Genomic DNA, 14,860 nt, shown 5'->3' with positions numbered 1-14,860 from the left:
GTGAGTGTAATCAGCAGGGCAACATTTTCTTGAGCTTCATAACAGTTAGTGCTCTTCTTTTAATCTCTGAAATTACAAAACGGCGCCAGAGCTTAAAGTGTTGGTATTATCATGAACTCTGACCTGAGTCTGACCAGTCTCTAAAAGAGTCACAAAGACAGCTGCCATCATCATGAAGGATACTGTATAGCGGGGGTTAAAGGACTGATGTCTCAGCAGGATGTCGAGAAGCTAATCCATTCATTTGTCTTCAGTCGACTTGACTAATGTAATGCTGTCTTGACGGGTCTTTATTTAAAAAAAAAAGAATCTATCAGACAACTGATTCAAAGCGCTGCTGCTCTAGTTCTGACAAACACCAAGAAAGTGGACCACATCAGTAAAGTCCTCAGGTCTTCAAAGTGGCTTCCTGTCATTGAAATAGATTTTAAAATGTATGGTTTACAAATCCCTGGATAGTTTAGGCCCAAAATACATCTCAGATCTTCTGTTATGTTACACGTCATCCAGAGCGGAGTTATTTAAAACCAGGCTGAAGATCTTTCTGTTTGCTGCTGCCTTTCAGTAAAGACAATTTATTTCATATTTCACTGAATCTTTAACTCTCGTACTTTTATGCTCTTATGCTGACTGTTCCTCTTTTATTTGTTCTGATATTTTAGATTTCATTGCGCTTTTTATTGTTTTAGCCACATTTTTTTTTGTTTGTAACTATCTTTGTCATCATTGCCAACAGTACATGTTAACGTTCAGTGCTTTGATTTGCATTGTGCTATAAAAGTAAAGCTGCCTTGCCTAATAACAGAATTAATTAAACATGTTGCTTCATTAACATAGTACTTAACTTTTTTCAAATCTTTGTTGCTTGTATCACTACGTATCACTCTTCCTGATGTTTGTCAAAATAATCTACCTCAATTGATGCATTTCACATAAAGATTCTTCTTTTTCATAATTGCCTTCCTGTTTTAATTTCTTAAGTGCACATAAACTTCTTATCCCACCTCTGTTGATTAACGTGAGCACTTTGATAATACCTGGTAAAGTCATCGTGGTTTTACCCGTAATTATATCTGAGTGAAAGTATGGTGTAGAAATAAGAAGAAAACACGCTCACTATGTGAGACAGAAGTGTTCTCTATATTGTGCAGGAGCACAAAGATGAAACTGTTACTAAGAGGTCCTCACACCAACACGCCTACAAATGTTCAGCAGACTTAAGCTGCGTCGATGGAAGTGTAAAGATTTAAAATCACCAATTATACCTTTCTGTGTGGAGCTTGCATGTTCTCTCTAGTGTTTTTCTCTTCCAGTTTCCTCCCATGGCTCAGATATGTGCTTTAATGCCGATTTTAAAGTGGTTTCAGGTGTGCAGATCATTGTCTGTTTCTTTGTGAAGCCTCGTAATTGATGAGCCCAGGGTCCTCCGCCTTTCACCCAAAGACCTCAGGCTGGATAAAGCCGGGATAGAAGATTAGTTATTGGGAGAACAGTTATCGATGAGTCGATCTTTCTGATATGAACCCTTAATCTTGAGGATTTGACAGTAGATACATCCAACTGTATCCTTCCATTCAGCCTGAACCTTTAACCCTTAATATTGTTGCTTACGTACACATGATAAACACACGCCACGTCCTTCAGTTGAGTCATTCATAGTTAAACATTATTCACAGGGATTACGATGAGTGATCCTCAAAATGAATGAGCAGGTGGGGGAAGGTACTCAGCGGGTAAACTCAAGCATCATCTTGTATGAGCAAACTGCAAGTCTGTATTCAGAGCACTCGAAGCGTGAGCTGAAGGAAAGGATAAGAGGCTTTCTAACAAACTTGTACTGTGGCAGTTAAAGGAATAACGGAGATATCTAAATGGAGGAGCCACTAGATCAGCCCCGCTCAGTCCTACGTACACTCTTGTGAACTGAAACTGGAGAAAATATTTGTATCCCGCCCACTTTGCTCTGCCGTTTATTTACATTGAAGCTGCAACTTCATTTGCTTGCATTTAGACAAAAAAAAAAAAAAAACAATCTTGCAATGAAGGTGTATGGGATGCCACAGTTTTGACTCAATTATCAGTGAATGCATGGCGATTCTGCCTCTTTCTCATTGATATCACGTTGTCTTGAGATTCAAAAAAGACATACTTAATTTATGGTGATGTCTTCTGGTGAAGTGGTATCATTGTGAAATCATTCCAGAAAAAGAAGGGTATATAGACTACTGTTCACAATTCTGCCATCGCTCCTGAACAGGAGTCACACGCCACCTCAATAATATAGCACGTTGGCACACAAATGAATGCACTCTATTCATGCTGCTTCTCATTACGATTAGTTAACTACTTATATATAGACCTTCCTTTTGCATGACTTTTGTTTCCGTGTTGTACATAGATTTTGCCTGTCTTGCGATCTTTTCCTTTACATGCACTTTGTATTGCTGTCCTTTTCCATGGACAGCAGAAAAACTACATTTGTACACGGGGAAACATGTTTATTTATTTTTTTATGTGTCGATGATAAATTGAATCGAAGGAGATACCAGTTTATCAAACTCCTCTCTGTCCATTCATTCATCCATCCATCTAAGTTAAGTCCATCAGGCCAGCATTGTGCCGTTACAAATTTATCAACTTAAGTGGGTTTTTTTCCCCCATCACAAAATATCTGCTATAACTCTTCATGGCAGCAAAAAGAGGGAAGTTTCTGTTCTGATCAAGTTTATTTCCAACAGGCAAAATGAAAAAAAGTACTTGTTTTCACTCTGAGGTAAATATTTCTTGACACAATCCATCTTTTTCTGTAGTAAATTACACATGACGATGAATTTCAGAGGATTTTATTGATTGATTTAGTTGTTTTGTTTTTTCAGGGCAAAACGTTTCAGATTTTGTGGGGCTCCAACGCAAATGTCTTTGGATTATGTAGAGATGATGTAATGCCCGTACTACAAAACATGCACAGGGAGAACATGCAAACTCCACAAAGCGGTGTGAAGTGAGCATAGCTGGTCCTATTCCAAAGTAAGCATGAAATTAATCGAACGGAATGTGTAAACTAAGGTTTCTGCACTTGATTTTTAAAGTCAGAACCTTTTTAGCATAAGAAAGATTTATGTAAAGAGGATCCATGCACTATCAGGAAGTTGTCTCAGACTCTTTGCATTATTTAGCAAAAGAATAATAATGGTGTCACGCTTCCAGTAACTGACACTTTTGGTTACAAGGAGTGACAGGACTCCGACTTCTGCGCCCTCACCTGTCACCTTTGTCCCACCCCATAATAACATCTGTCAGATGTCACCGATACAACAACAAAACTGCCTTTTGTCACAGTGTTTCTCTGCTGCGCTTGATTCGTCTTTAAGAACTACAGCTGCACCGAAATGAAGGTAACTCTTGAAGCAAGAACTCTTGGAATAAACAAAAAGATGCTTTCATGGATCATCTGTCTGCTTTCCTGCGAGGACATTCACAGTGCGTATGGCCTACATTGCCAGCCCCAGTGAGCATCTGAAGCAGACAGGACATTCGTCATACTCTTCTCTGTCCTCCTTTATGTGCCCACAGACTTCAAGGATCGCATGGCAGAATGACAGTGTCACTAATAATGTCACTGCAGAGGACAGCAGCACAGTTGTTTCCTCTGCGCTCCTCAACCTGCAGGCCATTGTGACCTCTTTGAACATGACTGCTCCCCCCGTTTTGGCTCTTGGCTCTTGTTGTGAAGCTTAACCTGCACGGCCTCTTCGTGGGAGGATGCTGCAGAGCCTCCTCGGCCATCAACAGCAGCAGCAGCAACAGCTGACTATACTGTAAGAAGAAGGGGGGAAAAAAAGAAAAAGAACTATTCCAATTTTCAATCTGTAAAGTGGATCAGCTGTTTTTAATTTGGATACTTTCATTTTGGGTCACATTGTTTTCTGACTTCCCTACTTAACATATTATGCACGAAGACTCTCTTGATGATTATTCTATGCAATTACTTGACGTGGATTAGTTTTCTCCCACACTCATACACAATGCATCTTGCAGCATTATGGACGCTGACAGGTTGAATGTACGGTACACCACTGCCCCCCTGTGGATGCCAGGAGAACCTGATCAGGGGAACTGAGGCGCCATGGAGATCCTCAAACTTCTTCAGCTTTGATAAGGAAGATTTTTCTTTCTAAATCTCTGTTTTTGACCCAAAAAATCCTCTGTGTTTTTGTGCATTTTTGTTTGATCAAGCACTCAATCTTACATTTCTAATGACAGGGCCACACAATGGGGTACTCTTTCCTCATCGTGAGAAGGTCTCCTTTCTCTGGGGAGTTTGCATGTTCTTCATGTGCATTAGGCCAATTACTGTCTCTAGAATTGCCCACATAATGGTGGTGATCTCTGCAGAGTATCTCCAGCTCCAGCACCCTGTAACCCTAAATGATATTACACAGCACTTTACGTTTGTTGGTTTATCTGCTTTTAAACTGATAAAAAAAAAATACACTTCTTTTCTTCAGAATCACCTCGCATTACCATTACGACAATGTACAGATATGATCATGGATATTGTGACTGTTAGATTTAAATGCGGCTCGCTCGCATGGTGATGCAATGGTTAGTATGCTTTGTCACCACAGCAAGGACGCAGTGCTCAGCGCAATTCATGCCTCACAACTAGATCAATGTTTAGTTTGGATAAAGAAAGTGTCCACGAGTAGCTGGGAGCCCACAGGCCAAGGTCGGAGAAAAAATTACCCAAAAATATTTTTAGGTATTCGACAAATTGGCTTAATTATGAAAATATTAAGCAGGGCAAGTGTGTGACCAGGTTGATGGCACCTGATCTAAAGCAGTTATGATGGATGAAGATTAATTTCTCAGCAGTGATTCTTCTTTTGTCAAAGATTTCTATTACGATTGTCATCAAATTGATTGAAACAATGATAACAAATGTATGTGAAACATACAGTATCTTGATAATGGTGCATATTATGCCATTATGTAAGACATGTAAGCATTATGAGCTGGAGTGATTTTTTTTTTGGGGGGGGGTTGCATGTTCTCTCTGTGCCAGTTCTGACCCATGCAGAGTGTACCTGTTGCCAGCTGGGACCAGCCACAGCCGTAGAGAGGTTGGATGGATGTCGGCATTACGACACACGATCAGCATGGGTTGTGATTAAACGTGAGGATCCAGGAAATCACACTGCTGGATTGTGTGATCCACGTGAATGCTCGAGACGCTGACTTTTGCATAACAGGAAATGTGTAACTGCGGAGCAAGGACAGCGTGTAATTTGCAGCAGCAGATATTTCTGGAAGAAATTAAAAGTTTGAAAAGATGAAACGATAGATCATTTTGTCTATACCAGCAAAGATTTCTCCTCCTCCCTCTCTTGGGGTCCTCAAGCAGTCTGTTGGCACATGGCTCCTCACCAGTGCTGGAGAACGTCAACAGCAGCCGTGTCCCCTGGGAGTGTGTGTGTGTGTGTGTGTGTGTGTGTGTGTGTGTGTGTGTGTGTGTGTGTGTGTGTGTGTGTGTGTGTGTGTGTGTGTGTGTGTGTGTGTGTGTGTGTGTGTGTGTGTGTGTGTGTGTCCTAATTAGCATGTGCGTCACAGCAGGGAAACACGTGCGCCGTCTCAGCAACAAAAGACCTTCACTAAACCTAATTGACAGAGCCCGTATATGAGAACCCCCCCCCTCCAAAAAAAAAAAAAGACAAACTAGAACAGCATCATCAAAGAGAATGATCTCTTGTTGACAGAGGCCCTGTGAGGAGACGGCAGCCATGAAAACACACTTTCAGAATCAGACGCCTGCCTTCAGGCCTCACCTACAAAGCAGCTGGTGTTCCGTGTTGCTCCAGGAGCTTTTCCCAGCTGAATACACCCTGAACCCACAGTTCCTCCATATCACACAAAACGCTCACAAGACAGCTCTGTAAATGTCTCTATAAGTGTGCCCGGGAGCTAAATTAACTACTTTCTCCATTTATAGCACAGTTTAGTCGGCAGAATGAGACACAACAGCAGTGCATAAATCATTGTGTGTATACGAGATGTCCGATGATTAATGTGCAATGCAACGCAGTCAAGGCTAAGCCGATTTAACTGCTTTTTTTAAAATTTATCATATTAACAATTTATTTTTCTTTTCAGTTATTTAACATCCTGTGTGTTTCCTTTTTCGAGCGCTGAGCCTTTATGGCTGTCACTGCTTTGGGCCAGCCCCAAACCCTGAGGAGGACTGGATAAATGCCAACTGCTGCATATCACTCTGAAGTGAGAATGTGTTTTTTGGGATATTGCCTTCTATGTTTGTCAAAAGAGAATCTGGATCAAAGATAATGTCTGTATTTTTGACAGAGTCCTTTTGGGAGAGCAGTTCTGCCACTGAAGTTAAAAGAGAGTCTGATAAGCGAGTTTTCCTATGGCCTAGAATTAGCATTTTGCTTTTATCTCAGTTGAAAATGAAGTTCTCTGTCTGGTTTTTTTTTTTTTTTTTCTTCCCTGTGTTCTTGGGGAGATGAGACACATTCAAATACTCACGAGATTTTAAGATTTTTTTTTTTTTTTTTACAGTGGCTGCAAAGTAACACCTGGATGAAGAGCAACTGATATTCTCCTGTGTGTCTTTAGGGGTCAGTCTCACGCCAAGATACGTCCAGTTAATCCCACTGCCCTATAAATGCCACAGTATGTCAGGGCAAGTTTTCTTTTTTTATTATTATTTTCAGTAGTCAATACAGTGAGTCCCAGAAATCCCTCAGTCCAATCACAAACAAGAATCCAACATGTCTCACATTTGTATAATGAGCCGTAAAACAAATTTCTCTTTGAAAACTCATGTTACGTTAGAGAAAGGGATAGATATCACTTACTTATTCCACATTTTGGCAATGAATGAATAAAAAATAATGAAAGTGGTTAAACCTATTCTGTCCTGCAGCCTTACAACAACCAGATGACTGTTGAACATATTACACGTGCACAGTAAGCACACATACGTACACTCGCCGACTGGAAATCTCCAGTCAGTAGTTCTATTCAATTGCACGTTTTTGGCCTGTATGAAAAGAAACCCACTCCCCCGCAAGTAAAACATGCAAATTCCACTAAACTTCAATGCAACATTCTTCACTAATCAATCATTTGCAAAGTCATGAACAAAGAGTCAGACTCTACATTAAGCTCTCAAAAGTTTAATTTTGCTGCAGATTTTGGCTGAAAATTAATCTTAATGTCACAGACACGGGATTCCGGTCTATTTTGCACTTTCCAACAAGTTTGATTGTATAGAAATACACTCGTGTCTATATAGTTTGTGGTCGGCCACTCTTACAGTGTTTTCATAATTCAATCAAACGTAAGAGTAAATGTTTTTTTTTGTTTTGTTTTTTTAAGTATTTCAACAAAATTCCCTAATTCCTGGATCTGAGATGGTGGAACCAGGATCAGCAGGTAAACCCCACAGGAATAGAATAGAATAGAATAGAATATATATACTTTATTAATCCCAGAGGGAAATTAGTTGTGGTGTTACTCTATACAGAACAGAAGACAGAATAAATATAATAGAACTTAAAATATCAAAACAGAATAAAAAAAATAAATAAAAAAAGCAATTTCAAATGGAGAATAATAAAAGCAGGGCTGAGCAGTGACTTGTATAAGCGTAGAAGAATTAAATGAACAGAAAAACACAGCAAACACTATTTAAGAGGTGGAGTTACAGTCTTATGACCCCAGGAAGGTGGGATTTTCTGCATCCGCACATCAAAGAGGAATCATTATATACAATATATCAAATTCATTTTTTTTTTACTCCGTAGTCGCCAAAGTTGTAATACTTATTGAAAAACTGCTGCTGACCTTCGCAGCTCGTCTATCCAGAGCCTGCTGACGGACTGTACTACATTTTGGTACGGAAGCATATAGGAAGCAACTACAGAGGATAATCACAGCAGCACAAAAGATCGTCAGTTTTAATTCTCCCTTCTCTGATTGACATTTCCACCTAAGTAGAACACTAGACATCAACAACGGCACACACCCTGGTTTCCATCTGTTTGACCTTTTGCCCTGGGGCTGGTGCTCCAGCTGTAATAAAGCAAAGGCGAAAAGACTCAGACACAGTTTCTTTGCCAGAGCCTTAACCACTGTTGATTCACACTTTCATTGATTCACAGATATTCTGGGCATCACAAAATACTACACTTATTGTGAAACATTCACTGGCTCCCTGTTGAGTCTCGTGTTCAATATAAAATCTTGGTGCTAACCTTTCAAGCCCTACATGGTCAAGCTCCTCCTTACATTGCTGACCTCATAAAGCCCTACAGCTGGACTTGGAGCTTTAGATCGTCTGGGCGGAACTTGTTAAAGGTTCCACCTACCTGCTTTAAAACTCGGGGAGATCATTCAAAGCTGCCGCACCCCAACTTTGGAAAGCTGCGCTCCCTGGGCTCAGCAGACATCTTTAAAAAGTGTCTAAAAACACATTTGTTTGCCAAAGCATTCTAGTCCAATTGACCCACGCTGCCACTGACTCTCGGCATTTGTTGTGTTTTTAAGATGTTTTTTTTCTCTTATCTGTGTTTATCTGTTTTTACTGTGACGCACTTTGTGACTGCATGTCTGTGAAAAGCGCTATACAAATAAAATTTACTTACTTACATCTGTGAGCCTATTGCCATATTGCACTAATCTTCCTTATATTGCACTATTTGCATTTGTTATATATTGTTCATTTGCACAGTGAAAAGGAGGAGCTCTCCGGTTGTATACTGATAATAGACTTTCTGAACTTTCTAAATATTTCTTTAAAGCGCAGTGAAACCGGAAGTTGTCTTCCGTATTTCCGGTTGACCTCTGTGAGTTTTACTGCTCTTTATGGAACGTGTTTAGTTTCAATAACTGGTTAATTATTTAACATATACTGGATGTATCTGTGTTTATCAGATAGAGCAGTTAAAGACTCGATTCTTCAATCATTTAACGTTAGTAACATGTAGCTGGTGTTTCGGATTAACTGGTTTCCCTGTTAACTGATGACAGACTTCCTCGAGCGTCCGCCGTTGCTTCTGGTACCAGGGTCAACGACGTCACCAGTCAGTCCTCAGTTAACAAGGAAACCAGTTAATCCAAAACACCGGCTCTATCGTGTTAGCTCCTCTGCTAACCCGCTCCTCCATGGCTCCTCTCCGGGTTCTGTGCATTCACGGTTACCGGCAGAACGGCGCCTCGTTCCGGGAGAAGACCGGAGCTCTGCGGAAGCTATTGAAGAAACACGTGGAGCTCGTTTACCTGACTGCCCCCCTCAGTGTTCCGCAGGGTGGGTCATTTTCAGCCGGTTCACCGGCTGCTGCCAGCCGGAGTGTCTGTTAAAATCCGGAGGTGGAAACTTTTCAACTGTTGATTTTACTTCATAACCTACAAAAAGTTTTTATTTCTTTTTTTAAATCCACCTGTTTAGTTTCGTCCGCATCTATGCTCGAATCGGTCCCTCCATAAATTAGCTCCTGCTAAAAGACTCTTTATCTCAGACAATCTGTTCCAAAAGGTTTAACATCAAATAATTAAATGAAAATTAAAGACACATTAGTTATTTTCATTCTACAATTCCACAAACTGTGTTCATTATTATTGATCCAACAATCAGCGAGATAAACTACATGTTTCCTTTTCCTTTTTTTATTACAATTGTTTACGTTTTCTAAATGTCTTAGTTCACTTAATATATTTAAATGAGTAATTTCCTGCTTTGGTGGGTGTTTTTTCTTTTTCTTGTTAACTGCAGCATTACTGATTTGTTTTGTGGCAATAATCAGTCAAAGTTACAAAATTCCGCATTGTTATGACGACAAAAATACATGAGCGTCATGAATAATTGGATCAGGTTTCTTGTTCCAACTTAATTTATTCACTTCAGATAATCTTGATACTATTCATCCACACACACACAGGTGCATTAAAATGATAGATGTTTTTTTTTTTTTTATTGTAGTCAATTTAAAAACTGGAAATCATGTCGCTTCTTGACATAAAAAGTGAAATCTTTCATGCATTTGTTGGTTTTGACGTCTGTCCAAACTCTTAGAGTGTCTGAAATTATTAGAATGTGAAGTTTGAGTAAATCATTTTGTTGGAAAAACCACATAACAAAAATTGCTCACAGAAAACTGCACGAAAAATGAATCCATCTGAAAGTTCTGTACTTCTGGTTGCTTTCCTGGTTATATTAAATACCAGGCCACAGTAGAATAATACACTTCCCTCTTGTGTCCGTTCAGAGGTCCCAGGTAAGGAGAACGATGCGGCTCCTGCGCCTGCAGCTGAGGAAGACTCCAGGGGTTGGTGGTTTTCTGACGTCCAGGCTCGGAGCTTCAACGCTCGGCAGCAGTGTGAGGAAAGCCTGGGGCTCGACCAGAGCGTCGCGGCTGTGAGAGAAGCTGTGAAGGTCCAGGGCCCGTTTGACGGCGTCCTGGGCTTCAGTCAGGGAGCCGCGTTTGTGGCCATGCTGTGCTCCCGTCAAGAGAAACAACTGGAGCCAGAATTCCGCTTCCGCTTCGCCGTCGTCGTCGCCGGTTTCCGCAGCGCGTGCAAGGAGCACCAAAAGTACTACGACACTTCTCTTCAAATCCCATCGCTGCATGTGTTTGGACTGGAGGACAAAGTCATCCCCGACTCCCTGAGCAGGGAGCTGCTGCCCTCCTTCCAGGACCCGCAGGTCCTCATTCACCCCGGGGGGCATTTTGTTCCTGCTTCTTCTGCTCACAGACCAACTTACCAGGAGTTTCTCAAGAAGTTCCAGTGAAAAATCACTGAATTATTCAATCTTATACAACTCATTTATAATCAGTTCAATGTTTGTGCACATCTGTTAGAACATAATTGATTCCACTGGCATGTCGGGTAAAAACTCGGTCGATCCCTTTACCCTTCATGTGTACTCCCACCTCAGCACTGGCAGAAACAGTTGCTGTTGACCAGCACCTCGCCTGAGCCGGTGAGGATCTTAGTTGTGATCAAATGGAGAAAAAATCATAATAAATGGAAGACGGGGCGGATGTGTTTTTGTTCCTTGTGCTGGCAAACTGTCGAGCTTCCTCGCTCTGAACAAGCTGTAATTCATAAAAACTTGGTTGATTCGAACATTGTGCGGCGAGTTACAGCTGTCAAGACGAGACACTATAAAAGCTGGAATGACAGAGACACTGGCCTGAAACTGAAAAGCCTCCAGAGGCGCACGATATACACTGTAAAATCATGGAGAAGTTATACAAAGATAACACCCTGATTCTGAAACTGACATTAAGGACGTATTTTCAGTGAACAGATGTGAGAGAGGAAGATTTAACCACAGACTAAAGGTTTCTCCTGAATGTGATGTCGGTGAAAGGGAGAACTGCTCCTCCCCTATCCAGGACCTTGTTGAAGAGAAACGTCCTCCACAGACTTCTTGAGGACATTTCAGAACATGTTGCTACTGTTCAAGTACTGATCAAGTCATTTTTTTCACCTCAGTTAAGAATGTGTGCACTCATTTAAATGATGACGAAGAAGAGATCTGTTTCCAGAGGTCTGGATGCACAACAGAAACCCTGACTTGTCTGTCCCAGTCGGGGTGGAGTTGGGAGGTGTCTCTGGGCAAAGAGGCCGAATGCAGAGGCAGACCGCCACGCACATATTCACTCCTGCAGGCTAAATGTGTTTGAGTTTTGCGAGGGAGCCAGAGGAAAACCGCACATAAGCACAAAGAGAACACGCAAACTATAATCAGAAAGGCTGGATCCCGATAGTTTCATCTCACCTTCTTCTGTACTGTGGGGGTGTCAAACATAAGGCCGGTGGGCTGAAACTGGCCCGCGTGAGGCTCCAATCTGGCCCAACAAACCGCCAAGCAAGTGGTGAAAATTTCAAAGAGAACTTGTTTGACGTAACGCTCAGTGACTGTAGATTCTTCTGCGGTGGTGATTGAAATTAAAAGTAGAGCGCAAACAGTCGGTACCACTGTTAAATGTTCTAATAGCACCATTCAAAATCGAATCCGGGCCCCGCCCAAGCGTTCTATTACACCCCTTCCATTTAGTATAATATCTCTTACCTATTTGGGGCTGGGGCTGCACAAATTCCTGAAGAGCAGTGGACACACCACAACACTGGGGCCCGAGCACAGACATCAGTGGTGCTGCCATGAAAGATAATGAACCAGCATCAGCCTCAAAGCCATGCTGTCTGGGTGAGATTGTGAAAATACCCATAATGCAACAGTTATAGGAGGTTTCTTTGGACATTTTGCATCAAAATGTTTCAATAAAATTGACTCTGTGTTAAGACTGTAGTTATATTCTTCATTAGTAATTGTTTATCTTGTGTGAAAATAGACATTTTCACCTTGTATACTCTGATGTTAAATTGCCCCGAGGTGTGAGTGTGTGTGTGTGGTTGTTTGTCTGTCTTTGTGTGTTTGCCCCCGTGACAAGACTGGCGACCTGTCCAGGGTGTGTCCTGTACGCCGGGGGCGGGCTCCAGCACCCCGCGACCCCGAACAGGATGAGCAAGGTAGAAGATGGATGGATACTTCAAAGTTTCAATCCAACGATCCTGACCGTCCCGGCCACTCACAATGAGAATCTCAGCATGTTCATCTCTTCCACCTCAAGCTTTGCCCCTTTGTCTTTAACACAGTGCTTTTTTTTTTAGTTTCACCTTGCATTTTCTTCTGCATTAAAATGAGTCTCTATCCTCACAGTCAATGATTAAATCCTAAACTTATTTCCCCATCAGGATCCTGAGGGACTGGAGCCAATCACAACTCATTATGAGGTGAAGGCAGGACGGATCTCCAGCCTGCAGACGCTCACCTTCGCACCTACGGGCAATTAATTAACCTCAAATTCATGTTTTGAACTGTGGGAGTAAACCAGAGTGGCTGCAAACTCCACAAGAAAGGCTGCCGAGCCCAAAGTGTTTCCCCTCCGCACACCACACCAGGAGAAGCCTGAAGTTTTCGGCTTCCAGGAAAACATCACGATGATTGTGGAAAGTTATGACAAGAATTTGACTTCAGAACCACAACGGAAACTTTGATATATTAAGTTTGACTAATATTTTGCATAACGTCGTTGTGCAAACTTTAACCCTTTCAGTTTGTTGCACTCCTGAAGCAGTTGGATCAGTGGAGTCCTGCCGTCCTGAATCTTCACGTCAGTCTCTCGCGTGTGTTTCTACAAACAAGGAGGGAAACGATGTCCTGATGAAAATGTGACGAACGCAACAACAATTGTTGGGGTTGTCTTCACGTTCTGTTCTCCGTCTACCGAGTCGATGCCACTCATCCTTAATTGACACTGAAGTGTTTGGAAGAGCAGTCGTCCTGCGGGGGTGTATCTCATGGTCTTGGGTTCCTGATGTCAGGGATGCATGAAGGTGTTTCCTCAGATGTGGCTTTTACGAGCCGGTTTACGCACACACTCAAATGTGCAGGGTTCAAGGACATGTTGTTCTTTTATAGCTGAAGCATGTGCATGTCAGACTGGACTCCTTCAATTGTTTCCAGATGTGCGCTCTCTCTCTCTCTCTCTCTCTCTCTCTCTCTCTCTCTCTCTCTCTCTCTCTCTCTCATTTTCCCTTTCATCTCCCACCAGTCTCTACCTCTCTTCTACATCCTCCTCCCTCTCACATCCTGTGTGTCATCAGCAGCACTGGGTGCAACATGCCCCTCCACATGCCTTTTACATTTGTGACATGACATGGATGAAAATAGTTTTGCCCGTCTGGATCTGGACCAAAACAAAAAAAACAAATCCACATTTCATTCAAAAGCTTCTGACAACTTTGGACACTTACGAGGCCTTGGAAAGATGAATGTCGACAATAAAACAGGTTCTATGTCAGTGTCGTCTTCCTCTCTGGTTAAAAATCTAGTCTCACTCATCAGAGTGATCTGTGTTGAGAAGTTTCCAACGTGTCTCCTGGAACATGTGGGCTTCTCAGTGGCCTTCATGGTCTTCCTCTCCTGGGCTCCCCTGTGGCCCTTGTGTCCCTCCAAGACCTCACAGCACACATACACACACACGCACACACACACACACACACACATGGTTTTGATAACAAGTGGAGACGAACGGAGAGAGTGAGTGAGCGAGGGAAACAGTAAAAGAAAAACACTGAGGGTCAGTCATGCCAGTAAGTTTTACAACAGAGCCGTGACTCTCTTCTCAGGAATCCATTCCTCCTGTTGCACAACAACCGGGAAATAATGGAATGAGAGACAGAAACAGATGAGGGTGGAGTTATCCCCCCTCCGCCCCCTCCATCTCTTCTCGGGCTCCCTCTGCCTCCCACCCTGTTCTCTCCGGCCGCTGTGGTTGAAAAGGAAGAGTATGGACACATTCAAGTTTTTCTCCACGATTGAAGTATCACTTTTTCCCTCTTCCCCTGGTGGAGTACGAGGGGAGGGAGCAGAGGGGTGTGTCCCAGCACAGATGGGCTCTATTTTGATTATGGAGCGTTTGTTGTTATGGGAGACGGAAGGAGGGGAGGGGCCACGTGGCTTGTGTGTCTATAAAAGACTTGCACTTCAACTCCAAAGAGCCTGGTCATCCCATGGCCCGGGCCCGTCCACACTCTCACACAGTTGACCAACTCTTCCCTTCCTGTGCAGCAGCTGCCACCCGTGACCCCTGTGGCCCGGAATAATCTGTGATTACAAGACATCTCGCACAGGACTTGATATTTTAATCCCCTTGTCATCAACTTTTGGATTTATTTGACCTTTTTTTTTGCCACTCATCACTGATGCTGAAGACAGAGGAGCTGTTGGTTGTTTTTTTTCATCCAGATGAATTTAGTTTGCTACGTGGCT

At 42.3% G+C, this 14,860-nt stretch overlaps 1 protein-coding gene across 1 annotated transcript; it reads left to right on the top strand.

The window, feature by feature from the left end:
* Positions 1–9,104: 9,104 nt before the first annotated feature.
* On the top strand, positions 9,105–12,325 carry ovca2 (OVCA2 serine hydrolase domain containing). The gene is made up of 2 exons (XM_080483815.1): positions 9,105–9,325; positions 10,284–12,325. The coding sequence occupies exons 1-2, from the start codon at positions 9,184–9,186 to the stop codon at positions 10,805–10,807; spliced, it is 666 nt and encodes a 221-aa protein (XP_080339941.1). The 5' UTR covers positions 9,105–9,183; the 3' UTR covers positions 10,808–12,325.
* Positions 12,326–14,860: the final 2,535 nt, after the last annotated feature.

This window comes from Lipophrys pholis (genome assembly GCF_963383615.2).
Source record: "Lipophrys pholis genome assembly, chromosome: 16".
Lineage (NCBI taxonomy): Eukaryota > Metazoa > Chordata > Actinopteri > Blenniiformes > Blenniidae > Lipophrys > Lipophrys pholis.
Note: the sequence above shows the minus strand (reverse complement) of the source record. Positions and strands in the feature narration are given on the sequence as shown.

Coding starts and splice junctions, on each gene's coding strand:
- ovca2 (XM_080483815.1), top strand. CDS start 9,184: ATGGCTCCTCTCCGGGTTCTGTGCATTCACGGTTACCGGCAGAACGGC. Junction 9,326..10,283: donor CCCCCTCAGTGTTCCGCAGG/GTGGGTCATTTT, acceptor GTGTCCGTTCAG/AGGTCCCAGGTAAGGAGAAC.